Raw genomic sequence first — 27,789 nt, 5'->3', positions numbered from 1 at the left:
ATTTTTATTAATAAATATTGAATAAAAGCAAATTAGTCTAAAATGAAATGAGGTTTAACCTGGATATTGAATTGAAAAATGAAAACATTTTGCTTTTGCGGTCAAATGTTGATAATACTTGAAATTTCTCACGATTAAAGGCCTTTTGAATAAGAATTAGAAAAATTAAATTGGTTGAACTGGATTAAGATGAAAAGATAATAGATTGTGATTTATGTTGCCTAATCAAAAAGATGATCTTTTCATTTTCCTTGTTTGTCGTCTAATATGGAGGAGAAGAGTCAAGTGAAAAATGTTTCCAAGAGTGACATTCATTCAAATGTAAACGTAAATTCAAAGAATTTGATTTTGTTAATTAGATTACACTTGAAACTGACCGTGCAACAGTTGAAATCAAATGTGAAATGGATTCACTTCAATTAGTGAAAATGTTTTACCTCGCACTTGTGTCCAGTTTTATAATCGTGCAAATCCACTGTGATACTAACCAATCGGATACTTGGGACTCCATAAGCTCTGACTTTCAACTCGGTAAGTTTACTTTTCCCTCTTTAATTGTTGCTAATTGACTATTAAACGACAATGTTTTTGGTTGATTTAACTCCAGGAATACCAAATTTAAATAAACCTTTGACTGAATCTACAAAGACCAGGATTGAATCAACAACTGATCGCAAAGAAACTGATTATGTAAAGAAACAAACGGAGGTGATAACGGATAAAACTGATCAATTTGACAAATGGGATGATTTGACTGATTCTGATTTGATTATACCTGATCCAATGGCTGTCAGATCATTGTTAAAGCCTGTCGATGAAAAGGCTTTTTCAGTTTCTCAAAGCTTCATGGAAGGAAAACCTGAAAACCAACAACCAAAAACAACTTTAGTAAAGTCTGTGAAGAGTAAGAAAGTTGATAAAAGCTTGGTTAATCAGAAAGTTATAACAACAGGAAAACCATTATTAAAAATATCAAGTGAATCAATTACCACTCCCAAAGCAAATCTAATCAAATTTAACCAGAAAGATGGGTAAGTAGTGTAACTAGATGATCAGTTGACCCGATAAGCGATCACTCTATTGACTTGATAATCGGTTATATTTACCTGCATAAAGTGCTAACAATAACAATGAACTTAAATGTAATTTTTATTTTATTAATTGATCAGACTCTAATGACAGTGAATTACACATCTTGTATTACTGTAAACGTCTTCATAGTATTGATTACCAATGGGTTGATTACAAATAGCGAAAGTCATAATAAGTTGATGAATGAAACACAATTTACTTAACTTTTGTTATTCCATCACTGAAGCTCATGGAAATTATCTAGCAATTAATTGACTTATCATAGTAAACTCTTTTAAATGAAGAATCATTCGTAGTTTTATCAATGAAAGGAAATGAATTGGAGTACAAATTACCTTGAAATGAGACGGAATAATTGATTATTGATCAATGATGAAGATTATCAATCAACTTACAATTTGTTTTATCTTTTCATTTGGACAGAATTGGTTTATCGGTAAAGAAAAATTCAACGAAAAAAGCAACATCAGTCAATAATAAAAGACAATTGACGAGTAAATTCAACAATTTAAAGCACCAAATGAACGGATCAATCAGACGGACAAGTGATGCTTCTGTTGGGTTAATATCAATCAAGAATAGAGTCAACAAAATGAAAAGGAAACTAACACCAGAAGCAAAACGAAGGATGATTATTGGTTCACCAAGACTCTTGTCTCAAGAATCTTACCTTTCACCAATGGCACAATTTTCACCCTTTACATCCATCGGAACTGGATCAAATCAATTATTACAAGCTGGTCAGCTTTCTTTGTCACCTTCAATATCTTATTTAGCTCCAGCTTCTCAGGTTCAATTTTCACCAATGGCACCACCAAATGTGAATGCCGCACCATTGTCACCTTCAAACCTTCTTCAAAACCAAGGACCTTTTCAAACAAATCAAATTGTCGGCTCAACAAGTAACTCTGTTAACTTGATTCCTGTGAACAATGTTCAATCAGTTGCTACTTTAGCCTCACCAGGAGTTCAGACTATTGTACCAAATCAGGGAATCTTTACATCTAATTTTCAAGCGTCACCCATGCAATCGCCTTTACAATCAACAATACAATCCTCACCTATGGTTCAAATAGCGTCTGTTAATCAGTTAAGTATCAGTCAATTAGCCACTCATCTTATTTGTCTTTTATCTAATTCACCAACAAATCTTTTCTTTTCAGATCTCCTAATGTTCAGACTATTCCTGTAATTCAAAATGCTATTCCAGTTTCTTTGGTTCCTTCATCGGTTGGATCTGCGCCTCCATTGAAAATAACAAAAACACAACAGTTTGAGTCGCACATTGTTAATGTAAGTTGATTTAGTCATTAAAGATTCAATTTGATTTTCATCCTTTGATAATGAATTTGTTTGGCTTTTTGTTGAATTTTTAGTCTCCAGTTGCATTAGCAAGCCCTTCGATATCATCAGCGCCTTATTCTCAGTCGCTTGGCTCTTCATTGCGATCAAATTTCATTCGTACACCGATTGCTCTTCGGTCACAAATTCAAAGAGCAACTTCATATTTCAGCCCTTCTTTGCCAACAAGATCTCAGACTGTTTATACTCAAACTCAATTGGTACCAACTCATACAACGGTTTATACGACCACACAATTTTCCCCAGCAACTCGAACTATTGTTTATGAAACTGATCATGTTCCTATTTATGCACAAACAGCAACTGATTCAGGAATTTCCGCTAAAACTTCTAGTAAATATGGATCATCTATAGCTTCATTGGCAAAATATGGTAAATTAGTTTATTAATTTTATAAAAATTAGCCCAAGTATAATGCAGTCTATAAAAATATTAATTTTTGATTTCTTTTACTAATTATTTCTTTTCTTCTAGGAACTTCATTTTACTGAAGTGGAAGTCTGTCAACTTTTCTCTGAGGAAGATGGCTTATACAATGTGTTCAACTAGATTACTTATAATTATGCTTAAAATTGTTAAGTTTGCTCAATTGTAAATGTTTATCAATAATTTTTGTATATATGCAATTCAAAACTATTTTGTCTGTTTTTTCGCTTTTTCATTGATCATGATTAATAGAGCAAAAAAATGATGTCTAATTTCACAACATTTTGATTACAGAACTCGCAAAAAGTCTAACAAGTAACAATTGTAAGTAAGATTTAAAAGATATCGAGTCAAGTGGTTAGTCTATGATTATATCACATAATAGCATTAGATATTATGCACCCATGATACAAATTAATAGATATCATGTAAGGTTTTATAATGTTTCTTGAGCAACTTGATACTTTCTGAAAGCTCCATCAGTTGGAAATGAAATGTAGTTGGATCTCTAATCAGCCCTGGATTAGCAATTTAATTTTCACACAGTTGGTTAATGTTTTCACGAATGAATCGAATTCCCGGAAAGGGATATTTTTTGGCGATATCATGATATTATGGGGACAGCATAAACCATTGCAAGGCTTTTCAAGTAAACTGAAGGGGTAGGTAAAGCGAATATAATTTTGGATTATCAAAATGTATTTGTATGTTACAACTTTTTCCCATCATTAGGGTAGAAACATATTATTTGGTTAGCTTATTGAGTTGATGTAACAATGACTTAGCCAAGAAACGATCAACTCATTCACTCACTAGATTTGCGATATGAGATAAATTACATAAATGCGATTGAAAACAAAAATCTAATCTGACTTATCAAAAATTTAGTTTTTCTTTGAACTTTTCCCCTTTCTTAGTCAGACCACTCCATCGATTTCAAAAATATATCCATCATGTAACTGGCCGCATATATTTGTATAATAATCTTGCCGTTTCTACTACAAAAAATTGCATTGGCTATATTTTGCTATTGATTCATTATAAATCATAAAAACACAGGATTGGCAGGTAAACAGGTTTAAAACTATTAATATAATTATTCAACAAAACTCATGACATTAATTGTTTCAAGATTTGGTTTCAGAAGAATTAGTAGGTTCTGGGAGAGCTGGAGTAGTGTTTTCAAATTGTGACATTAATTTTTTCATAGAAGCTACCACATCTATGGTTGACATCGATGAGATTCCTTTTTTAACAATTCTGTTCCAGCTTTCTATGAGCTCTTCCTTGTTTAATGGGATCTCAGGCATGTAAGGAGAAACATAAGGGCAAATTTTAGATTTGGCAGTTTCAAATTCCTTGTATAAAAATCTTGTCTTCTTCAAATCTTCCGATGATTCCATTGGCTTCCATTCACCCGCATTGACAGTCCAATACACAAATCCTAAGGGTACACCATACCTAAATAAGTAAAAATAAAATTAAGACATGGCATAAATTATTTTGTTGATAACAATAAAGCTAATAATAATATCGCAAATTGATTTACCAAAGGACAAGGTCATACTCAGCATCTAATGGTCAATCAAAAAGCAAAAGCGTTAAAAATTCTTTACTTACTTAACTGTAGTTCGTATTAAACCCATGCCGAAATTGATTGAGGGTCTTAAGTTTTAAAGTAAATTTAAAATATTTGATTAAACTCAAAGAATTAAATAAACAGAACTTGAAACAGTTGATTTAATGATAAAAACCTAAACAGTGTTTACAAAACACAGTTACAGCAAGCCAATATTGAAGTCTCTAGATGGCAGTAACAATGAAAATTATTGAAAGCTTTCAAATGCAATTGGCTGAAACTCGTTCTCAAAGTGTGACAAATAAAAAACTACACCAATCACTTGCAAGAGCTCTGAATTGAAACTAATATTGTTATTTTGTTTACTTATTTAAAGATCGTTATATTTTGTGAGTTTTTATTTTTAATTAGTTTACACATTCAGCCTCATGCAAATTAATAAAATGAGAGTTTTGTCACCTTACATCTATAATACACCGCCTGGACCATTGCGACCTGCTAAATTGGCAAAATATCTTGCAAGATCTAGATTTAAAGCAATTCGTTCTTTTGGAGCTTCGGGAAGTGCAATTCAATTGTCCAATGAAACAGGTAATGATAATTGCAATGTGAATGTTTATAACAAAACTATCAACAACAATAAAAAAGATAGTAATTATAAGGAAGCTTATAATACCAGTAACTATAACAGTACTAAGAGTAACGGTATTATTTACCTAGATAGTCTTGATATTAATCACTCTGATGTTAACAACTCTGCTTTTAATAGCCGATTGTCAACTAAACCTGAATTATTTAAAAAAGCCTACAGCGAAGCCAAGATATTTCCTAAACCCAATCTAAGTCACATCACAACTAATCAAGCTGTTCAACCACAATCATCGAAAGTGTTTGATAATTTTGTGAAACCTGAAAAAGTTATTTCGAACAAACTTAAGTTTAAAGTCAATAATTCTACAATGTCTACCTCTACTGATGATGCAAATATAAAGTTATATCATCGACCCTCGTGGATTATCATGGATGATGAAAGTGAAAAGATGAATTCCTCACCACCGCCAACAATAAGTTTAAATGAAAGATTTTCCAATTTACCAGTGAAAAAGAAACGGGACAAAGAAAAAGGTAAACATAAAAAGAAGCGAACTCGACGAATTTCGATTCCCTCCAATACTTGGATTAGTATTAAGAATACCAAGGACAACAAGTGTAAACAGAAAAGACGAGCTCCAAAGGTTGATGATGACGAGGACGACAATGATCAAGACCAAATTGCATCAATTAGAGTAAAAGATGAATCATTTTCTCATTCGGAGTATAGCAGTAATGGTTTAAATGATAATGAGAACAACTGTGGAAGTATTCGCTCAGAACCATCAATATTGGATGATTTGGATGTCATTTCTGCTGACATTGATGACAATTTACTTGTTGATTGTATGCTTAAAGATTGGAGTGACATGGATTTCATTCTGGACCCGAATTTCCTGGATTTGTCTAAATTAGAGGAATCTATGATGTCAGATAATTAATATGTGTAAAAATTCATTCAAAGTATTCATTTTTTATTCGCTTTTTTTACCAAATCTCTAATTTCTTGATCTTCTATATTTTCTATCAAATTTCTATAAAACGACGACCTTCATTAATGATGCAATAAAATTCTCATGCAATTTTGGTAAATTTTGATCAATGAATTTCTTGTCTAATGTTATTCTCGATGCAATTTGTAATCATATGATTCATCAATGGTAAAAGTTAATGAAAACAAAAGTGAAGTGACAACAATAAGAGGTCATCTAGTTTTACCGAAAACATTAGAAATACTCTCGAATGAACTCTTATTATTTTATTGTTTATTACAAAAAATATGAAGCTTCGAAATTCCCTCGCAATTAAAATCTGTATCAAATTATCGAAATAAAAGCTATTAGATACTAAACAACTGTTAAATATTGACAAAGATACTTTGAGGATTTGTAAATTGTAACAAAAGCCGAGAAACCTCTAAGTAAACATAAATTGAGATAAGAATGAATTATGAAGAGCGATTATAAGCGATGAGAAGAGCACCAATAGGGATATTTTATAGAATTGTTTGATGTAATAAAGTAAGTTATTCAGTCAATTGTTATTTAAAAAAGAAAATATTTTTTCTATTATTCAAAATGATTTTTTTAAATTTAATAAATTGTTTTGTTTCTCGATTGTTTTTTGTAAAATTGATTAGAATTTGGTGTTCCATTAAAAATTAGTTATGATAATACCTGTTGGTGGACATTTGATGTTCGATACGTTAATAATAAATAAACCTTAATCGTTAGCAATATGGTGTTGATTTCTTAATCATCTTTATCATTTAGAATCGATCAGCTCTTTTTTGGGATACACGTAAGTATGGTTGAGTGTGAATTAATTAGCTAGAAAACTATTCATTCATGTCGGTGGTAACTTTAGACTATCATCAATTCCGAGCCATTGACTCTATTCTGAGCCACTAAACAAGAGAAGCAAAATGATTTTGCTTGAGAAAGCAGTCATCCATGTATCAGTAAACAATCTCCGAGCAAATTTCTGATGAACACGCTGTCGATGATTTATGAGGATGATTAATGAGTAAGGTGAAAACAATAGTATTGTGTTCGAGCTCGTCTGGATTGAAATGAAAATAAATGGATTGAAATGAAGAGCGTAAGGTTTCATTAAGGTTTATCCATAAATCCAATCCGATAATCTCCGATTCAAGAAATGTTGAAATTTATGTAGATGAGATAATTCACAACTAATTTAACAGTTTGCTCATGGCTTCATAATAGAAAAGTAATCAAAATTAGCTTTTTATAACCAATTGCACTAGATGATTTAGCTTCCAAATCAAACATGAGCATAATCAATTTGTACATATATCTGCTTGACTCCTATTTGCTTGAAAATACTAGATACATGACTTAAAATGTACTTTGGATCTGCGTTGTTGGACACTTCAACTTTTACATTACCAACATAGACGTTAGAACATAGCGTCCAAAAATGTTGTTCATGTACATTATAAACTTCTTCTAGTTGCATAATCTATATCAGGAAGAAAAAGAAAAAACAATTTTAATAAAAGATTTGCTGGGTTCAAGAATGAGGTTTAAATAAAAGGACATAAATCTGGTAGATCTTACCCTTTGATAGCAAGCTGGTAATAGTTTTTCAAGCTCTTTTGGAGTACGCTGCATGAGAATGCCAATGGAATCACGTAATAATGGAAGAACAGATAAACCAACTAAAGTTGCAATAAACATGGAACAGATTGGGTCGGCAATCATCCAGCCAAATTGACTCATTAAAATAGCGGATATAATCACACCGACACTTCCCAAGGTATCGGCTAAGATATGCAAAAATACACCTTGCATGATTTGACTCTTTGGAGCATCTTCACCAGATGGTATAAGTTCTTCGTGGTCATGACTGTGACCATGGCCATGGTGGTTATGAGAATGTGATGAAAGAAGAGGATTGGAGTTATTGTGTGAATGATTATGATTATTATGGTCACTGGTAACGGAAGAGGGTCCATGCGAATGCCCGTGGCCATGAGAATGTCCATGAAGTTGACCACCATGTTGAAAAGCAAAAATACCAACCAAATTTACAATGAAGCCCAAAACGGATACAATAAATAATCTATCATGTTTAACTTCAGGAGGCTCGAAAGCTCGCTCAACGGCTTCGGAAAGAATGAAAAAAGCAATAAATAATAAGAAAAGACCATTCACGAAGCCAGCTATCACTTCAGCTCTTACATAACTGAAAGAAAATGAAACAGAAATTAGTTGAATGAAATAAGTTCGGATTACAATGATCGAAAGAAAATGCTCAAAATAAACTCACCCATAAGTAAATCTATCATTCGGTCTCCATTTTGTAATAACAGAGGCAGCTAAGCCAGCAACTAGCGCTGTACAGTCGAAAAACATGTGAAAAGAGTCTGATATTAAACCAAGACTGTAAATAAAAAATTTAAATAATTAGAATAGGAAAAAGTGGTAATATAGTCATTAAACTTGGATTGTCAATTTTATCTAATTGATCATCAACAAACATTAGGCACATTGAGACGATAATAAATCTGTGAAATAACCAATTCATGTTAACAAAAGATAGCAAGCATATTGATAGCAAATATGGCACGTATCAAATATTAGCCGTAAATGTAAAGTTGACAAATGAAAGTGTGGAATAGGAGAATCATATGTTTCTGACAGTCTTATGATGGCAATTACATAAATCTCTAGAAATGTTAAATTAGAGAATTTGACAAATGATAGACACGTAAATCGTTCTGTACCTGTTGGTCCATATTCCATAAAATAACTCTACAAAAGCGAATGAAATATTCAACAATAAAAATAGAAATAAATTACGGGATGTTTGATCGGCAAATATTAGCCTGGATAAAAGAAGAAAAGAAGGAAAGAAGGAAAAGATTAAGACATTATAATCAGATACATGGTAATTTAGATAAGCAAAAGTGAGGATAAATCGGTGTAAATGTAATAGTTACCTTAACCATCCATTTAATTTCTCTTTCAACCGGAATCCTTTGGAAACCTTGTATTCTTTTTCATGATTATGAAGAGGAAGCATTGATTGATCTAATTTGAACTAATTGCACTTTCACGTAATCGCAATAGAACTGATTAACAAACAAATTTCGAATTAAATTAATTTAAAAAAAACTACCTTACTAAATCAAAGACGATTCACTTAAACCCAGGATGGTTGCAATATTTTGAATGTTTCTTTTGATCAACCATGGAGACAATGTTGACGTTGCTTTTCCCTTTCTTTTTCTCTTTCCAAGCTTTACACCGGAAGGTACCAATAAAGTTCATAAGATGGCGCTAAGGCAAGCTGTTTAGTCTTTTTCCAAAATTAATTAAAAGTTTTACTATTTTAATTGTGATAGTGTTTCTCAATCAATGCCTATCAACAATAAAATTAATATTTCAATGATTAGGATTCATTAAAGTTGATTCAGACATTAATTAATTATTGCTTGAGAGGAGACGTAAACTGCCCTCTCTGTAATTGCATGAAAACTAACAATGAAAGGTAAAAATTGAAGCTAACAGCTGGCTAAGCCATGATGCTGAATTAAATTGATTCAATCAATATTTTTGTCCGAATTTAATTAACACGAATTGATAGGTCAATTTGAAATCATAAAAATAGTCTATGATAGTTGCAGACCTCGAAACGCTACTATGAAATTATGGTGAATTGATAAATGACAGTTAATGAGCGGTTTCATGTAATTAAAAGCGTCATTTTAATATTAATATATTTTGGAAAACATGTCCGAAAACATGAGGGAATTGTAATATTAGGATATTTAAGGTTTCAATTGTATTTCAACCGATGAAATTAAATACTACCAGATGAAGAACAATGTGAGCGAAAATGAAATCAGCAAAAGCTCGTTCATTACTGACTTCACCAAACTCGGATTTGTTTGCAGGATTAACTTGTAAGCGAAGGCTGACACCAAGAACGAAAGATGCCACAGAAGAAATGAATCCAGATAGGAACGAGTTGAATGGAAAGGTACCAACAAATAAACAATAGATAAATTGAATAACTCCAGTAAGAAAAATGTAGAATAAATAAGCATCTATTATTTTCAATTTTTGTGGGGTTGTTGCTTTGTATTCTTGGAAAAAATTTGACATGACTTTAACTAATTTGGTCATTTTGACGGCTTGGTATAAAATGGACTTTGAAAACAATTAAATAGACAGAAACACAATCAATAAATATTAAATTCAAGAATTTAAACAAAAATAAATGAACACAGAAAGATGTGATTCTAGAGATGGCGTGTCACAGTAAATATGCTTTTTACTCAGCTAGTCGGTTTTAGTCTCAGTCAGTCAACAGCTGAATATCAAATCTCAGCTAACCGGCAACCCGAAGATTGACGAGACTTGTAATGAAAATTAATTTTAACGAAAATTCAATCGAAAATGTTGAATCTTATTTCCTGATTAGATGGGCTTAATGAAACTTATGCTTTTTATGATTGATATATTTTTGATACAGTATGCGCCTTTGAAACAATTTGCTATTTGAACTTTTATTGTTTCGTGGTGAACTGGTTCAGTCATTGATTGATACAAAAACTTATATGCTGGATGCACTTTACAGTTATTTGTTACAGAAAAGTAAACGAATTTAGTGAACATTGCTTTACTTTTTTAGTTCAGGCAAAATATGCGAATAAAAATTACAAAGTATATTAAATATATATATCATGTTAAAGTATTTTGACAACAATTTTTTTCATTTACCCAAAATGACGGAATATAAAATTTAAAAGCTTTACTTTGATAAATATTTATCAATTTTCTCGTTTATTTCTGGAATCGCTTTGAAAAGATCAGCCACTAGACCAAAATCAGCAACTTCAAAGATAGGTGCTTCCCCGTCTTTGTTTATGGCAACTATAGTTTTAGAGTCTTTCATTCCGGCAAGATGTTGAATGGCACCTGATATTCCAACAGCAATATAAAGTTCCTGAAATTTAAACATAAAAAATGTATCAGTAAATGAATACCAATATAGAGAAACAAACAATTACTTACAGGAGCAACAATTTTACCAGTTTGACCAACTTGAAGATCGTTTGGAACAAAACCTGCATCAACAGCAGCTCTTGATGCACCAACAGCAGCACCAATTTTATCAGCAAGATCGTAAAGAAGCTTGAAGTTATCACCACTTTTCATACCTCTACCTCCAGAAATGATCTTACTAGCAGCCGTTAACTCGGGTCTGTCTGATTTCGACAACTCGGCACTGATCCATTCAACCTGATCAACCTTTACATCAATTTTATCCAATTTTTCGATAGGTACATTAGCGGAATCAGAAAGTTCATATTTTTCGAAATTGGTTCCTCGGACAGAAATCAGCTTAATTGGGTCTTTGGCTTTTAGAGTTTGAACTGCATTTCCTGCGTAAATTGTTCTAGAGATAAACAGATATAGATATAGATGAAGATAAAGATAAATGGGTGCTCGACCTTGATGGGTATACTTGACTAGCATAGTAAGCATATCGATATTGCAAAGAACTGCAACATTAGAATGAGAGTAGACTTGACTTACCTGATAAAGGTTGAATCATCTTTGATCCCAATAATATCAGAAATAGGTGATGCATCCAAATATCCACCAACACGGGGAATCAAATTTTTACCAAAGGCATTAGCACCACAAAGAATATGAGTATAACCGTTAGTTTTCTGCAATTCAACAACCAAAGGAGCAATAGCTTCAGCTAGCATTCCCTTGAAAGCTGGATTATCTCCGACGAAAATTTTCTTCAACAGGTCAACTTTTGATAATTCTTTAGCAGCATTTTCAACACCATCACCAACAATTAGACAATGCATCTCATGTCCAAGTTGTTTACCAGCTGTGACACAGCTTAATGTGATCGGATCAAGCTTACCATCTTTGTGATCACCAATAATCAGAGTGCTTGCATATCGATGAGAAAAGCTTCTTGAACTATGTGAAATTTTGCCAAGCAAATTGTTTTGAAATAAGTTTCGCAAAGCCATTTCACTTAACACAAGTAATATCAAATAAACGAATAGTTAAATTTTAGTGAACTTTAAAATTGACAGAAGCTTGTTACAATAACAAAATTCTTAAGGCCAAACTCAACTCAAACCAGACTTTGAGTTTTCTGATTTCTCACAAAAAATAGTACAGCCATCTTGTGTCTCATTCTAATATCACGTTAGAAAAGGAAATTTCTTAAAATTTTAATTGTAATTGCTTTCGTTTAATTTAGCCCTACATAAATAAGTTATCCATGTGAATTAGCCATTTTAACGGTGATTGAATTCGAAAATTAAGTATATGGCTCATGTAGATAAAATATATTCAAGTATTATTCTATGTTAAGATTAAGATTTTATTGGTTATTAAAATTAAGGCATTTGTTAGTTCATATGATAAAACAATCGATGAGCATGCAAGCTACCATTATTTTGAATTCTATCCTCTTCAATATCTGATGATAAACTTTCCTTAACCATAGGATCATGCATTCTTGAAACCTTTTTCACTTTCACATCATCAAAAGTCATCATCTGACAATCACGCCGACAACAAGGGAAATGATAAAATCAAAAGACTGCTGAAAGTCTCAAGATCGACCGATCACACCCGTAATTTATAATGAGTGTTACCCTACTTTTAATCTTGCATTCACTGATAATCAATTTCAATGGGTTGGTTAACCTTTAGCATTTACAATTAAAGATTGTGGAATGACCTGTGGAATCGAAGCAAACAACAAATAAACAACACCATCATGAGTTAATCACGCTTACAGTAGTAAATTAGATGATAAAATTTATTGCTTACATTTTGAAATAATCAATTGAGATGGCTAACGGTTTTTACTGATTCTGAGGCTTCCGTAATTAAAAGAGATCATTTCAGTGGTAAACAAATCAAGTTTTGTGAGATTTGATTTAATTTCATAACTTTGTTGGACAAGAAAACCAAATACGAAAGCTTGATTTCTCGTTTTCAATTGTGTTTATAAAACATTGGTTCAAATAAACGTACTGTGTACATAATTACTGTTGATTTTCATTACAATATTTTGGTGTTGGGGTCATTTGCACAGAGTGGATACCTTAATCAAATGGTGTGGAGTAAAATTTTAAAGAGATTTGACTTTTTCTATAAACCTTCTAGTTAAGTGCTAATAATGGAGCTAATCTATGAAAGGAAAAATGAAAACCTTTAAGATATTTTTTGTTACAATGAAAAGAAATTACGTAAAGAAAAAGGAATTAAGGGTTAAGAATAAGGCAAGGAAAGGAAAGGAGAAAATTCATAAGGATAAATTACAAGGAGCTTATGATCTGCATGGTTTTAGTATCTTCTTTTGGTTTTAGTTAGACATTTTTTGCTTGAAACAATAGTTGAGAAAAATGAATAACGTTGATGTGTAATAAGAGTTAATCACAATTAGTTGACTTTTGTGATTTTTTGTTACTTTCGAATTTCTGTACAACTGGAATCCAGGGAGATGAATTTCACTTTGCATTTCCTTGTAGCTGAGTGCTGATAGTATTAATGATGTTTAAATTAGTGATTGGGCCTTGAATCCATTCAAATAACGTCTATTGTGGATTTTGAATGCTGTTGTGACTGAGTAATTCCAAAGTATAGTTAACTGTAGAATTTGAGTTTTATCTTATAATGGTCAGGTTAATAAGTGAAATTGATTTACTCCAATTGGCATCAAGGTACTAGCGTTACATTAATATTTATCAGTAGGGTGGTGAAAAGTAGATCAGTTTGATGTCAGTCAATTTTGTTAACACGAAAATCTCTTGATTTCTCACTAAATTGGCAAAATGAAAAAGTCTAATGTAAAATGCATCACCAACTATTAAAATATGAGCAATCGAAAACGCAATGCATTTACATAGACTTTTTCTTTTGATGGATTTCACAGCCTTAAACTTGAAATTTTAATTTCAAGTGGACTGACAATTGAAAACTGTCAACAAACTGATGATTGAGCAATATGAAAAGGTAGCAAATTGCAACTAAAAAGACAAAATATGAGTAGAAATGGGATAAGAGAGGGACAAACAGAAGCTTAATGAGCTTAATTAACTATATATTAAGAATTGCAATGTTGTCAACTTCAGTTTAAGTAAAGTTTGCAACTTGAATGGTAGCAGTTCACTTTATATATCACCAGCCTATTTTTTTTTGGTATACACCTGGATAATTCATGAGGATTATTTTCAGCTTCTATGTTGTTGTTTCTCCGGTTTCCAAAATAATGAGTTCAATTTTACACCAAGAGTATAAAACATTAATGAACAACTCAAAGGAATGATGGCGAACAGCAATCTATACGGAATGGTTAACTTTAGGAGAAAGGGGTAAGGCCACTTGTTGAAGACGAAACCCATGATCAATGTATAGACACAATAGGCTGAAAAGAAACTGATAGTCACAGCACGACCCTCTGATGAGGACGGCCTGGAATGATTGAAACATATTCCTTCAAGTATTGCTGCTGGCATAATCCAAGTGTGTATGGAATGGTTAATCCAACTTGGTAGGAGAGATGCATCGGTCAGGATAAACTTTGGGTTAATAAAGGTGAGTCCCCAAAAGAATGTAAACACAGTGGTACCAATGGGGAATATAATACCAAAGTAAATTAAATCACGGATTGAATTTTGTTCACGTCCACTTCGAAGGTAAGGTAGAAAATGGCAAAGAAGTGATATCGAATAGAATGAAGCTGCAGCCGTCTAAAGATGGAAAAATGATAAGAGAGAAAAATTAGAAACTCAAAAAAATAATGTGAACAGATCAATGAGTATAAATGTGCAACATTGACATAAAACCAAACCGGCAACAACCCGGTATCAACCTGGTTGTGGATTGATTGAAGGTAGATAATTTTTATGAGAACATCTTGATGATGATTTTAAAATATTAAGGTGAACTTACAATATTCCAAAGAGTTAAGAAATTAGCTCGTCCATAACCTTCTGGAATAATTTTACCACATACGTAAAGGCATGTGAAAAAGAGTGTAGCTGAAAAGATCCGATTAACGGTTCCAATAACTGTCTTAGAAAGCATGGGATGATGATTAATAAGTTGCCGAGACCTATGAAGATGAAATAAACGACGGAGAAGCAAGAGAAAAATGAACAAATCTGATTAAAATAAAATACAAGATAATTATGTATGAAAAGAAGGAAAGGAGAGAAGCATTTGTACAGGTTAGATACAGACTAGGGTACAAAATATAATTTTTACATACCAAAAATAAAGAAATAAGACAACAAGATTAGACAATTAACACAATATATTAAAATTTAAATTCAACAGTAGGTTCATAAAAATGTAAACATCATTTGAGTTAATCAACAGATTTTAACCCTAAACCATGAAGTAACGTGAAAGAATGGGAGAAAATTAGAAAGTAAAAAAGAGAGAGACAGAGAAAGGCAGGAGGTAAAAAGAAACTAAAGATACAGAAGGAGAGGCAAAAAGTGAGAGCAAGGAGATCAATAAAAAAGCGGCTGAGAAGATTAAAAACATATGAGTCTGGATTGAATTAGTTCTTGATTGATAGTTGATTAATATTTTCAAATTACGCATCTTCCTGATACAACAATCAATTCTTAATATTTGATAAATGGCAAACTCTTGCTGTTTAACATCTATGGTGTTCAGGATAAAACTTAATAACTCATTTACAATTTCTATCGTATTTAATTGATGATGTATTTAAATTATTGCCATTTTGTAAGAGTTATCTTTAATTTGAGGTTTTAATCGACTCAAAATAAGCTGTATGATTAGTTTAATTGATAAAACGATTAAAATGTTCCGGTGAAATAAAATTTGAAGTTGGCGCTGAAAATCTCCCGATATATAAGGACAGCCCCTTGAAATGTTTTGAATGTCTGCCTGGAAAATGTTAACTAACCAGTTACTTGGTTACTCACATCAAACGACTAGTCAACTTTAAAGCAACATTAAGCCTTTCTTATTAATTTGAAATCATCTTTGTACTGTAATTGAAGTATAATTTTGGATACATCTAGTGATGTCAGTTACTTGGCGATCAAAAACAACTCACAATGTCTCAACTCGAGTGGTAAAATCAGATGAAGCCGATGATTGGGAAACTGATCCAGATTTTGTGGTAAGATTTTCATTAAATATATGTTTTGTTCATTTTATTCATTCCCAATTCAAGGTTGATCAAAGTAAACCTGATGACTAAAAGTATATTCTCAATTTGCAGTTTATTAAACTTGATAATTTACCCTCTTTTCAGCCTATTCCCCGTCAGTTGAATAAAAAAAATCTTTTCCTACTAGTTTAAAACTCTTCAAGCCAATTTCCATTCTTGCCTTCACCTTTTCTCTTGTTTATAAATTATCCATTAAACCATGAAACCCTTTAGGCGAATCCACTTGATCTATCAAATGAGTTTAATTGTCGTTATCTTTTTTTGTTCCTTTCTCCTCTTGAATTATGTTGATCAGATTGTCACTCCTTTCTTTTCCATTTATTTCCAATCGTTTCAACCGTTTCAATTGCAAGTCTTTAATTTGTACCTTCGACTACTGTAATTTTTACCACTAAATGTATGTCTAACCGTTTGCCAGGTAGAAAAATTTACTAGAATTACTTTGTAATTGTAATCTTTCCTATTCACGCCTTTTTATTTTCTAGCTCTAACTAGAATTATAACTTTCCCATTTCGATGGCTTCAAATATAGTTCAATTGATTGTTTATTGCAAATGTTGAGAGGGTTGATAATCATTAATTTATTAGGTGATAATAAATTGTTAAAGATGATGTTTATCAATGATCATGTTGATATTGTAAAAGGAAAAAGAATTAAGCATTTCTGTGTTATTTTTATTTTACATTTCAATGTTACAACAATTAGTATTTACTCATTTGGTTTTCGATGAAACATCTGATAACTCAGATTCTGATATGATTCTGATATGCATGAAGGATTCTCATTACATTTAGATGAGTAATGAATAGATTTTCACTGTTGAATGGTAACTCTTGACTACAGTTGACTTGATCTGAATTAATGATTAACATTACTACTTTTACTATAACTCCATTATTATTTTTTGCTTTCTATTTACAAATCAAATTAGCTTTTCAATCAATCAATCAAATTTAGGTTGAATAGCAAGTAAAAAAATGCACACCAATCTCTACATTCGCAATAATTATTAGTACGTGATAATTGAAAAGCTGTCCATTCCAATAAATTAAATCGTCTCAGTGTTGGTGGATCAACAAAAAAATCATTTCTTATCTAATAATTAATAGTTCAATTAAAGGTTAAAGTTGTTAAAAATTGTCTGAACAGCTTTGATCGATAATGAAAACGTTAGCATTGACTTTGTTTTGATTTCTAAATTTAACTTAATTGTATGCTAATTTCAAGCAAACATGACTAATCCAGCCAATATGTTTCGTCACATTTACAACTCAACTTCAATATTTGATTTCATTCAATACAATTGACTAATTATTCTTTTCTCTCTCTTTCTCTCCATCTTTCTATCGCTCTCTTGATCGTGATTATTTCATCAAATTTCAGAACGATGTATCAGAAGAGGAGCAACGTTGGGGATCTAAAACTGTTGAGGGATCGGGTCGAGTTGTTGGTGCTTTAGAGTAAGTATTTTTTGTCCAATTATGTTTATATTTAAATATATTTAATGATTGATTGTGCTTCGTTCTTTCTAGTGTCAATGAGCTCCAGAAAAAGGTGGAAATTGAGCATCAAAAGTTTAAAGAAGAGTTTATTCATGTTTCACAAGTTGACGCTAAGAAAGGATTTGGAGGAAAATTTGGTGTAGATAAAGACAGAGTTGATAAATCTGCTGTTGGCTGGGAATATCAAGAAAAATTGTCTAAACATGCCTCACAGAAGGATTATTCAACTGGCTTTGGTGGCAAATTTGGTGTACAAAAAGATCGTGTTGATAAATCTGCAGTTGGCTGGGAACATAAAGAGGTTTTGGATAAACATGCATCTCAAAAAGGTAATATCCATTGATCAAGGGAAAAAATCACATTAACATCTCAATTTTTCAATCATCTCTATGTGATGAAACTGCCTGAAAACCATGAAATTACAATTATTTCCATTCTCTCAAACCCAAAAACAAAGTTCCACTTGGATATTAACATATAACTGTGACATTCCCATTTCCTACGTATCAGGATGTAAATAATGAGTTATTCATCGTGAGAGAGTGAGAAAGTTGTAAATTTCGGCTTTTCTAATTCTCCTGTGTTAGCTTTAACAAATCTTAAAAGCCACAAAATTTTGATGCGTGTTAATTGTGGTTGCTCTAACCCTTTAAAAATTACATTATGGAATGGCAATTTCGTTGAGTCAATTTAATTTAAATTGAGTTATCATTTTCATTTTATCCAGACAAGGTTTTTTTTGCTTTGTAATATTTTTTCAAAGACAGCAATTGTTAACTCTTGTGAAAGAATTCAACTGATTCAGATTTTTTTTTTGTTTCAAAAACTGAGGATAAACAATAGTTGGTGAACAATCTGCAATTGGCATCATGCTTTTGACTAATTCACAAAACATTGACTCATAATTTGCAATGTTTATCTGGTACTTTTTTCATCTAACGAGCATGACTCTTGATTTGCCAAAAATATCATGTAAATAAAGTGATTCAGGCAATGATTTCATGTAGATTATGTCACTTTCTCTACGTTTTCACAGTTAACTTTCTTTCCCTCAGTTAATAACCTTCATCTTACGATGGATTCAGATTAATATCTTTCATAAACATACACTTTCTTGAAATACATGCACAAAAAATCAAACTAGTAACCAATCAGTAAACTTGTTTCTCCTTTTCATGCAAGAGAATCAGTCTTTAGGTGCTTGCAGTATTTCAAGGTTAATCAACCCTTAATTTACTACTAATTAACCCATTCTATTTTATCATATCAGATTATGTAACTGGTTTTGGGGGAAAGTTCGGAGTACAAAAAGACCGTGTTGACAAATCAGCTGTTGGCTGGGAACATCATGAAACGGTTGAAAAGCATCAGTCACAAAAAGGTTTAGTTTTTTATTTTGAAGTTACTCATAAGAATTGAGTTTTTAACTTGATCTGATCTTGCTGTTTAGATCATAATATTGGATTTGGTGGTAAATTTGGTGTCCAAAAAGATCGTGTCGATAAATCAGCTCATGGTTGGGAATATCATGAAAAAGTCGAGAAACACGAGTCTCAGAAAGGTATTTCCGCACAAAAAGAATAAAAGAACAATTTTAAATGGCTGATATTTAATGACACTTGTTTTTTACGGTACAATAGATTACACGACTGGGTTTGGAGGCAAATTCGGTATCCAAAAAGACAGGGTTGATAAATCAGCAGTTGGCTGGGAACACCGAGAAGTGGTTGAGAAACATCAATCACAAAAAGGTACAAAATATTGTTGACAGCTCAATTTTCCAAACATTAAGATTTAATAATTATATTTTCCTTTCATCTTGCAGATCATTCCGTTGGCTTCGGTGGTAAATTTGGTGTACAGAAAGATCGTGTCGATAAATCAGCTCATGGTTGGGAGTATCATGAGAAGGTTGAGAAACACGAGTCTCAGAAAGGTACTTTTGCTGCTTGAAATATTTCTACATTTTTCTAATGGCTCATTTTTCAATAGATTATTCGAAAGAATTTGGTGGAGCTTTTCGTCTAGAAAAGGATAAAGTTGACAAAGCAGCTCAACTTTGGAATGATAAAGAAAATGAAGAAGAAGAAGCTAAAAAGAGCAGCAGAGGAAGTTCCGTTGAACCAGAGGCAATTGTTAAAGGAAAAGCCAGTAATTTACGAGCTAAATGGGAAAATTTATTCTCAGATAAAGGAGAAGAAGATAAGAAACGCGTTGAAGAAGAGCGCGTTCGGCGTCTAGATCGTGAAAAGAGAGAAAAAGAGGAAGCTCGTCAAGCAGAAGAAGCTCGACAAAAAAGATTGAGTGCTGATGCACCAATTGAGACTGAAGATACTGAAGAAACTCGTGAAGAACCCGAGGATGACTCCAGTGAATCTAAAGATAACAAATCTCCCAAAGTTAACCGTATTGGTGTTTCCGTTTTTCCGTCCTCCTTCCGATCTTCTAATGCAAGTAGCATTGGCCCGACTACAGTAGCTGAAAGCTCTTCAGCTGAAGTTGAATGTGAGGACATTGAAGGTGGTTCAATACTTAAGGAGCGAAGTGAAAAGCACGTTGAAAAAGTTGAAAAGCTTGATGGTGATGGAGAAAAGGTTGAGAAGTATGACGTTTTCTCGGAAAGACAAGAAGTTCATCGGGCTAATTATGGTTTTGTTGAAGAATCAACTAAAGTTGAATCGAAAGAAGAAAGAGTTTGGACATCTTCCTCTTCAGCTGATAAATCTGACACTTTATCAAAAATTGCTGACAAATTTAGTGAAATTAAAGTAACCAGTAAATCTGAATCAACATCTGGTAGCTCATCAACTGTTGCTACATCAAAAGCTGATAGTATTAACCAATCACCTGACCATGTCGAAGAAACCGTTCCATTATCGTCCGCCCAAAAGAAATCAGAAGATTCGCCAACATCCCCACCGAACCTTAAAGCTATAGCTTTATATGATTACCAAGCCGCTGATTATGATGAGATTAGCTTTGATCCTGATGACATTATTACTAATATTGAAATGATTGACGATGGATGGTGGAGAGGAGAGTGTAAAGGTTCAATGGGATTATTCCCTGCCAATTATGTTCAGCTGCTAGATGACTCAGGAAATTAAAGCAAACTATTTTTCAGTCAGCCATTTTTCATCTACTAGTGTTTTTTGACTCCATATTGTGTCTATTTTTCATGTTTACATTTGATAATTATTAGTATCTGCAAGCCGAAAGGAGATTGAACTGAAATTATCTGCAAGAAGAAAAACAAAAGAAGAGGCAAAACATTATTGATTGTCAAATCAAATCATTTAAGATCCATAATAATATATTCCAAGAAGCGGCAAAAATTCAATTGATCTACAAATTTATCTACAATCGAATCGAGATGAAAGAAGAAGAAATTAGTTTCTAAATTAAATCATCTATTTATTTACAAGAAATTACTTTATAATCATAACATGGAGCGACAAGATCAACAATCCAAGTTAACAAAGTATCATGCAACAATGAATATGCTTCCATTTGATGAAACCAAGAAAACCAATGGAGACAGACAAGCATTAAAGATTAAGCTTCAAAGTCCTTCATTTGATGATGCAAATTAACTCGATTGAAGAATCAACCATTTAAATCCCAATGAATTAATCGTAATTCATGCCTAGTTAACTTTAATTTAATTCATTTCCATCATCTTCTTCTTACAAACTCTTCTTTTACCAGTCATTTTTGATTATTGATTCATTTTGAATCACAAACGCAAAGCAAGATGCATTGTATTTCTTATAACTCACTATGAGGCTGTATCTTAAAATCAATTAAAATGTTATTGGTTGCAAAATTATTGTCAAATATATCGGGTTATTTCCAACATCTCCAGAGCTCGCCACCAACATGGTTAGATAATAATTTATAGTTCAACCAACTCCCTGTAAATGTGAAAAATTCTGAGTCTGTCAGAAGGTTAAAAGAGCACATTAGACAACATAAAAGTTTCAATGATCAAACAAACTGAAACATTAACAAACTATTTATGTATATCAATGAACATGGCTTTTTTCACACAAAAAGTTTCAATAAAATATTGAACAATTAGTTGTCAAATAATAGCCTTTTCATCAATCTTCTTGTTCTAAAAATATCTCAATCAGTTTGTGGTAAGTTAATTTAATCAGTCAACAATAAATATCGAGTGCAATTTGGATTTATTATGTTTCAATGTTTCCAATTGAATTGTTACAATTTTTCGTCCATTTAAGCTGAAAGTAAAACAGGTTTAAATCACAAGGAAAAAAAAAGGTTAATGTTTGTGTGTTTGTTTAATGTTCAATTATAATCACCTTAATTTGGAATACAATTGACCAAAGGATTAACAGTGATTTAAAGCAAAGGATAATCAACCCAAAGAAAAGTCAACAATCAATTTCCAATGATTTAAAATGCAATCAAGTTGTGAATGTTACCGTTGAACCATGTTAATGTTTACAGTGTTACACCTTTTATTACTTTCAAGTGATTTAATAACTTGTTCATCTGGTAAGTCGATGAACCAATTTGAATACAAAACCAAACAATTAAATTATAATCACATAATGACCGATTAAAATCAAAAATTGACCAAAAACCCAAAACCAAAAGCCAAAAGCCAAAAGATGAACCCAAAGTCTGCAAGCAAAAAGACCCAAACATAAAGGAAAAGACAAACAATTGAATTGAAATTGGTAAAAGCTAATTAAATTGTCGATTAACATGATTGTTGAACAATAAATTAGAAACAATTGAAAGATTAATTGATATTCCTTTCAGTATTCAACAATTAAGATATTGAAAGAAACGGTTGATAGAGAAAGGCAACTCATTGGAACCCTTTTATTCCCTATTTTCATCCCAATTTAAATTCAAATGTACATTTCTAATAACAGACAATATCAGACTCTTTTCTCATCATCTTATCTTCATCTCATTTAAATTGATTGAAAACAATCAATTGAACATCAAACTTATATCAACTGTAAATCAACATTAGTTGAACCTTTTCCTTACTTTCTTATTAAGAAACATTTTGTATCTTCTTTGTTTGCATTTTTGTTTCTCTTCTTCTTCCCTTTTTTCAGCCTCATCTAACATTGTTATCTGTTTCAATTCTGACTCAATTTCAATCAACTTTCCTCTCTTTTCTCATATATATTACAATCATGATGATGATTATTTAGTTACTTAACATGAGTGAATAAAGAAAGAGTAAATCTTGATATTTTATGTTTCATTTATCTTTCAGCTTTTCAACTTTTCTCCTTTTTTCACTCCCAAAGAACCTTCACTAACCAAATGAACTTTACTCTGTAAAAGATAACAAAAGACTTCATTTTTTTCATTCCTCTTTCACCATAATCATCATTATCATCATCATCATCATCATTGAATCTTTCATTGAACGCATGAAACTACCGTCTAGTCTTTGCCTGATCTTCCCTGTGTAAATTACAAATGAATTGTTTTATTAACTTTAATCATTCATTTATCATTTAACCCAGTAAACTATCTAATTAGGTGAAGCTAAAAAAAGAACTGTCATTTGATGAATTAACATTTCCCTTTTAAATGCCATTCTAATCACTTTATCATATTAACTGGTTTTAATCCAGACTTCACTCCACACCATTTGAACAGATGACAGTAAAGATGACAAAAATCAATCTTATTGTAAAGCAAAGGTTTTTCATTGTTGAGCCAAATTGAATTTAATTATTCAATTGCAAACATTTAACTGGCTTTTTTTAAGGCAAAAGGAGTAAACTTGATTAAACAAGATCAACAACAAGATAATACAAGTCGACTTTCAAGTCGTGTTATTAATTTAAAGCAGTTTCAGCAAAGAGGTTAAATGATACAGACAAAAGTTAATCAATTGATTGATGAATAAAAGTTAATTTGGTTGTAAAATTACAGCCCAACAAGAGATGAGTCTTCAGTGTTTGTTTAGTTGTGTGTTGGGTATCGATTAATTAACTCTTGATGATGACTTGTCTGCATAATCAACTGAATAACGTTCAAAGTAAACCAAAAATTTACTTTAATCTTTCAATTAACCAATGATATTTACAATTAACTTTGAGGTGCAAGCCTTATAAACCTTATAAAACCTTATTGTTATAAACCTTTCGTTTTTTCAGTGAAAATATTTCTAAATCAAAACGAATTCAAAATCTTGACGAATTGATAAAAATTGAAAGAATCGTTCAAATCACTTTCAAATGCTTACAAGGTTTAAACCTTCTAAACATAAAATTCATTTGCAAAGTCATTTTCACAAATTGAAACTCATCAGACTGAATAATGATAATATCAAGAGCATTTTCAAGTTGAATGGTCATTCAATAGAACCAAGTTCAATCCAATAAGAAGAACAAAAAGTGATAGAAAAGTCCAAACTATTTTTATGTGAAAAACTAAAATATTTACTTTGAGAAGGAAAAATTCCTATTCCATGAGATGAAGAACTAAAAGTTAATTTCTATTAATAATATGAGAAATTCATGAAAGGTGCAAAAATTGGATAAAATTTCTGAGCAAACTCGACTATTAATGGTTTTGAGTAAGATAAGAAGCTCGTGGAACATTTCACTTTATTGTTCAGCATTTACCTTTAAATTGACATTTGATTTTCAAGCGCTTCTTTTATAATTCCATACTTTTATGAATATTGTGTTGAACAGATCTTGATAGCTTAAAGTCTTAAATAAAAGATATTGATCAAAATAGAACTGAAATTTTCGAGTTCGACGTGAAAGTTGAATCAATTTTTACAGAAAACCGATCAACAACAAATATTGTTTACTCATTTGTATCAACAAATCTCGTTTCAATGAACATTGTCTTTTCAAAATTCGAACCTAAAAATCTTAATTTTAGGTTTAGACCTAAAGGCATTCTGGTAGCAATATTGGTTATATTGGTTTGCAAAATTATTTGTGTTTATCAAAGCAAAAATGAATAAAACTTGTTCAATTTGAAAATCTGTTCATCTTGACTCTTGCTTCACCAAGAATATTTCTTGAGAGAAAAATTTCATGAAGAGAATAGTTGAATCAAATTTTTACCGATTAATCGTTTAAATTGACTTTATCGCTCAAAGTGTTACTCAAATAATAGGGAGAAACAAGTTATACTTCAACATCTAAATGGCCAAATCGTTATTTCAAGTGATTTTGTAACTTTTGTTTTAAATGTTAATTTCAAAGTGAAATATTCGACAAATTCAGTGAACTTGGAGAGTTGGCTCATGAAAGTATTATTCAAAAGCTAATAGCATATGAGAAATAATCAAATCCATCAAGAATAGCAAAATATTGGTCAATTTGGTTTAAAATTTGAGAAAAGCTTTCTAAAAGCTTTTCAAATTTTTGTATCCAAATGTATTGATAATACACTTGATAATAACAATGAAATGGAAATAAAGAAAAGTATATTTATAAGAAGATACTTTTACTTACTATTCATTGGCTGATCATGATTCATTTTCACCCTGAAAGAAAAAAGATTCAAAAAGAAGAAAAAAAATTGCAAGAAAAAATTGAAAATGAAAAGTCTAACTGTTTCTTTAACAATACTAATAGAATGGCTATTAGTTTAAATGATTTCCTATTATAACATTTTCAGACTCGTTTTCACCTTCCAAATGTTGACCACTTTTTCATGTCAAAATCATTCAACAGTTCTCATGAGGTTCTTCAATTGCCTCATTGAAACGATAGAAGCCATTGTCCATCAAGTTCATCTTGATGGACAAAAATGGTCAGCCAAAAGTTGAAGAAGAGTTGGAAAAAGAAAAAAGAATTTCAAATCAAAACGAAGAATACTTTTCTTTCATTTCATTTCATTTCAATTTCTGTGGTCAATTTGAATCGCAAGACTCATGAGAATCACAAAGCCTAAGATGAATCCAATGATGATATAAAAACGATAAAATGGCAAATTGATAAAAGTTGAAAAAATCATTGATTCAAAATGAATATGACAATTGATTCCAAATGTTTAACATTTCATGATAATGTGAATGGAAAATAGAAGTAAAAAATTTTCTCATGAAAAGAGGAAAAATTTTAATGTCAAACTGGGATTGACTGGGAGTGAAAATGTTATCGCTTTGAGAAGAGAGAAAAAAATTGTTGATAAAATTGTTTTTGCTACATTCATTTTCATCATGATAATGTTTGAGCTTCTTTTCATGTCAAATGTTCATCTTTTTGTTTTCACTTAACAAGTTGTTATCATTTTCAAGTTACTTTACCTTTTATTGTCATTGGTACACTTAAGATGATGAAGGTGATGAAGATGAAAAGTGAAGATGGGTAAAGCTGCAAGGAAAAGATGACAAGCTTATTGAGGTGAGTTGCTACTTTTTGTGCTTCTCTCTCTGGTTACTTGTCAGCTCACTTGTAAACATTAATTTTATTGCAGTTCTTGTACCAAATGATAAGATGATCTTTATTGTTTCTCTCATTGTTTTTAACCTTTCCTTTTAGTCAATAATCAACCATCCAAGAAGGTTATGATGACACCAAAATGGTTTAACCTCTGACAACGTTTCTCATGAAATGAGCAAAATTGAATTATGCTCATTAAGTGAGCCTCGAAAAGGACACACTAAATGGATAACCATAAAAGCTGACCAATCTGATCAATATTTTGAAGAGAAGCAAATCAATGTTAATCGCTCTCAAGATGAGATTGATATATCGCTTTGATTGGCAGAGAGTCAAATTGGTCCAATGAAAGCAACATTAAATAGATTCAGATTTAATGTTTCTTGAACTTTGTCCAGTCGAGTAAATGTGTCTAGCTTTGAAAATCGTTTAAGAAGCTCATTCTAATAGCATTTGATTCTGGTTTTCTTAATGGCTGATCATCTTGAAACTATTTAATTTTCCAACAAAATTTAAATTCCAAACGAAAGACTGAATTTTGTATAAAAGTGAAAGTTGATTTCACAAAATGAACATTTGAACGTCGAGTTTTCTTGCTCTATGCTCAAGATTTTACTGATGAATGAAAAGGAAGCATTTGAAGAGGAAAATTTGCCAATTTCTTGAAAAAGATATTCAAAGTCGAAGAGAAACTTTTTTTGCTTTAAAAATAGCCTTTAGTTATTCAAAGATATTTTTAAAGTTGATATGAGGAAATGAAAAATTAAATTTACAATTTTTCTTTATCGACTGATTTTTGAGCAGAAAATTTCATTTCATTGAATAATGGAAATGTTACAAAAAGGCCTAAAAATATCTTTTGCTCAGCTATTTGCAACTGTCAAATTGCCTTTTAATCTGCCCATTGAAATCAAAGTGAATCAAGTTGATTGCAGCATTTCACAGTTTAATAAAATTCTCACTCAGAAAACCAGAATCCAATCAAAGCCCATTAACCTCCCACTCCAATCCAAAATCAAATGAAAAGATTCTGCAAATGATTGAAAGTAATAATCATTTGGATCATGATTTTGATTGCAACCAATGATTATCATATTATTTAATGGAGCAAAAGTGGAAACCAAAAGTCCAATTAGATTAAAGGGTAAAAGCATGTTGGAGTTGACATGAAAGGTCCAATTGTCTTGAACAGTTGAATGGTGCAAAGGAAAAGAGTTAATCAAAGGCTGAAAAGAACCGAGAAGCAAAAAGTTCAAAATGATCATTTCAATTGTTTTTTTTCTCTGAATCAATCCAAGAAAGAAATGAAAAGAGAAATTTTTTTTAATAAAAGTTGGTATTAAACAAAACAGTAAACTTTTTATATGCAAATCAATATCATTTCCCTTTAAAGACTAATTTCAATTCGACTGTGCAACGATGCTAAATAAATTCATATCAATTTAAATTTTCATCTCAAAATTCAACAAACAAGATTATCATTTACCATGAAAATGGATATTTTAATATAAAATTAGAATATAAAGGAAAAGAAAACAAGTTTCGAGTTAATATTTATTTTGAAGGATAAAGTCGGCTTTTTGTTGCAAATGACTT

The 27,789-nt window shown here is 31.4% G+C and overlaps 8 protein-coding genes across 8 annotated transcripts in view; 4 read left to right on the top strand and 4 right to left on the bottom strand.

Moving 5' to 3' along the window:
• Positions 1–254: 254 nt before the first annotated feature.
• Positions 255–3,152, top strand: LOC107362270 (uncharacterized). Its single transcript, XM_015929295.3, has 6 exons — positions 255–531; positions 608–1,031; positions 1,516–2,181; positions 2,256–2,385; positions 2,469–2,826; positions 2,929–3,152. The coding sequence occupies exons 1-6, from the start codon at positions 405–407 to the stop codon at positions 2,943–2,945; spliced, it is 1,722 nt and encodes a 573-aa protein (XP_015784781.2). The 5' UTR covers positions 255–404; the 3' UTR covers positions 2,946–3,152.
• A 789-nt stretch (positions 3,153–3,941) lies between these two features.
• On the bottom strand, positions 3,942–4,660 carry LOC107362702 (uncharacterized). Its single transcript, XM_015929817.3, has 2 exons — positions 4,501–4,660; positions 3,942–4,341 (listed from the first exon to the last, which is right to left on the bottom strand). Exons 1-2 carry the CDS (start codon positions 4,524–4,526, stop codon positions 4,008–4,010), a joined length of 360 nt encoding a protein of 119 aa, XP_015785303.2. The 5' UTR covers positions 4,527–4,660; the 3' UTR covers positions 3,942–4,007.
• Positions 4,661–4,816: 156 nt separating this feature from the next.
• LOC107362701 (uncharacterized) lies at positions 4,817–6,156 on the top strand. Its single transcript, XM_015929815.3, has 2 exons — positions 4,817–5,050; positions 5,264–6,156. The coding sequence occupies exons 1-2, from the start codon at positions 4,888–4,890 to the stop codon at positions 5,989–5,991; spliced, it is 891 nt and encodes a 296-aa protein (XP_015785301.2). The 5' UTR covers positions 4,817–4,887; the 3' UTR covers positions 5,992–6,156.
• Positions 6,157–6,587: 431 nt separating this feature from the next.
• On the bottom strand, positions 6,588–9,268 carry ZnT86D (solute carrier family 30 member 7). Its single transcript, XM_015929814.2, has 5 exons — positions 9,015–9,268; positions 8,799–8,900; positions 8,342–8,455; positions 7,630–8,257; positions 6,588–7,531 (listed from the first exon to the last, which is right to left on the bottom strand). The coding sequence occupies exons 1-5, from the start codon at positions 9,095–9,097 to the stop codon at positions 7,334–7,336; spliced, it is 1,125 nt and encodes a 374-aa protein (XP_015785300.1). The 5' UTR covers positions 9,098–9,268; the 3' UTR covers positions 6,588–7,333.
• A 490-nt stretch (positions 9,269–9,758) lies between these two features.
• On the bottom strand, positions 9,759–10,324 carry Dad1 (dolichyl-diphosphooligosaccharide--protein glycosyltransferase subunit). The gene has a single exon (XM_015929883.3). The coding sequence runs from the start codon at positions 10,201–10,203 to the stop codon at positions 9,865–9,867; it is 339 nt and encodes a 112-aa protein (XP_015785369.1). The 5' UTR covers positions 10,204–10,324; the 3' UTR covers positions 9,759–9,864.
• Positions 10,325–10,683: 359 nt separating this feature from the next.
• Positions 10,684–12,176, bottom strand: wal (electron transfer flavoprotein subunit alpha wal). The gene is made up of 3 exons (XM_015929882.3): positions 11,620–12,176; positions 11,095–11,479; positions 10,684–11,026 (listed from the first exon to the last, which is right to left on the bottom strand). Exons 1-3 carry the CDS (start codon positions 12,075–12,077, stop codon positions 10,832–10,834), a joined length of 1,038 nt encoding a protein of 345 aa, XP_015785368.1. The 5' UTR covers positions 12,078–12,176; the 3' UTR covers positions 10,684–10,831.
• A 3,845-nt stretch (positions 12,177–16,021) lies between these two features.
• On the top strand, positions 16,022–21,608 carry Cortactin (cortactin). Its single transcript, XM_015929328.3, has 8 exons — positions 16,022–16,228; positions 17,664–17,740; positions 17,813–18,111; positions 19,053–19,163; positions 19,233–19,343; positions 19,423–19,533; positions 19,608–19,718; positions 19,775–21,608. The coding sequence occupies exons 1-8, from the start codon at positions 16,130–16,132 to the stop codon at positions 20,887–20,889; spliced, it is 2,034 nt and encodes a 677-aa protein (XP_015784814.1). The 5' UTR covers positions 16,022–16,129; the 3' UTR covers positions 20,890–21,608.
• Positions 21,609–22,097: 489 nt separating this feature from the next.
• LOC107362291 (protein turtle) overlaps positions 22,098–27,789 on the top strand; it is a 123,995-nt gene continuing 118,303 nt past the window's right edge. Inside the window, exon 1 of the mRNA XM_089266759.1 lies at positions 22,098–22,303. Coding sequence (XP_089122885.1) covers positions 22,240–22,303 — 64 coding nt within the window. The 5' untranslated portion in view covers positions 22,098–22,239. The remainder of the gene's footprint in view (positions 22,304–27,789) is intronic.

This window comes from Tetranychus urticae, chromosome 1 (assembly GCF_039701765.1).
Source record: "Tetranychus urticae isolate SD_2017Ah chromosome 1, NJAU_TeUrti_SD_1.0, whole genome shotgun sequence".
Classification (NCBI taxonomy): Eukaryota; Metazoa; Arthropoda; class Arachnida; order Trombidiformes; family Tetranychidae; genus Tetranychus; species Tetranychus urticae.
The sequence above is the reverse complement of the archived record's forward strand: the minus strand, read 5'-3'. Positions and strand labels throughout refer to the sequence as shown.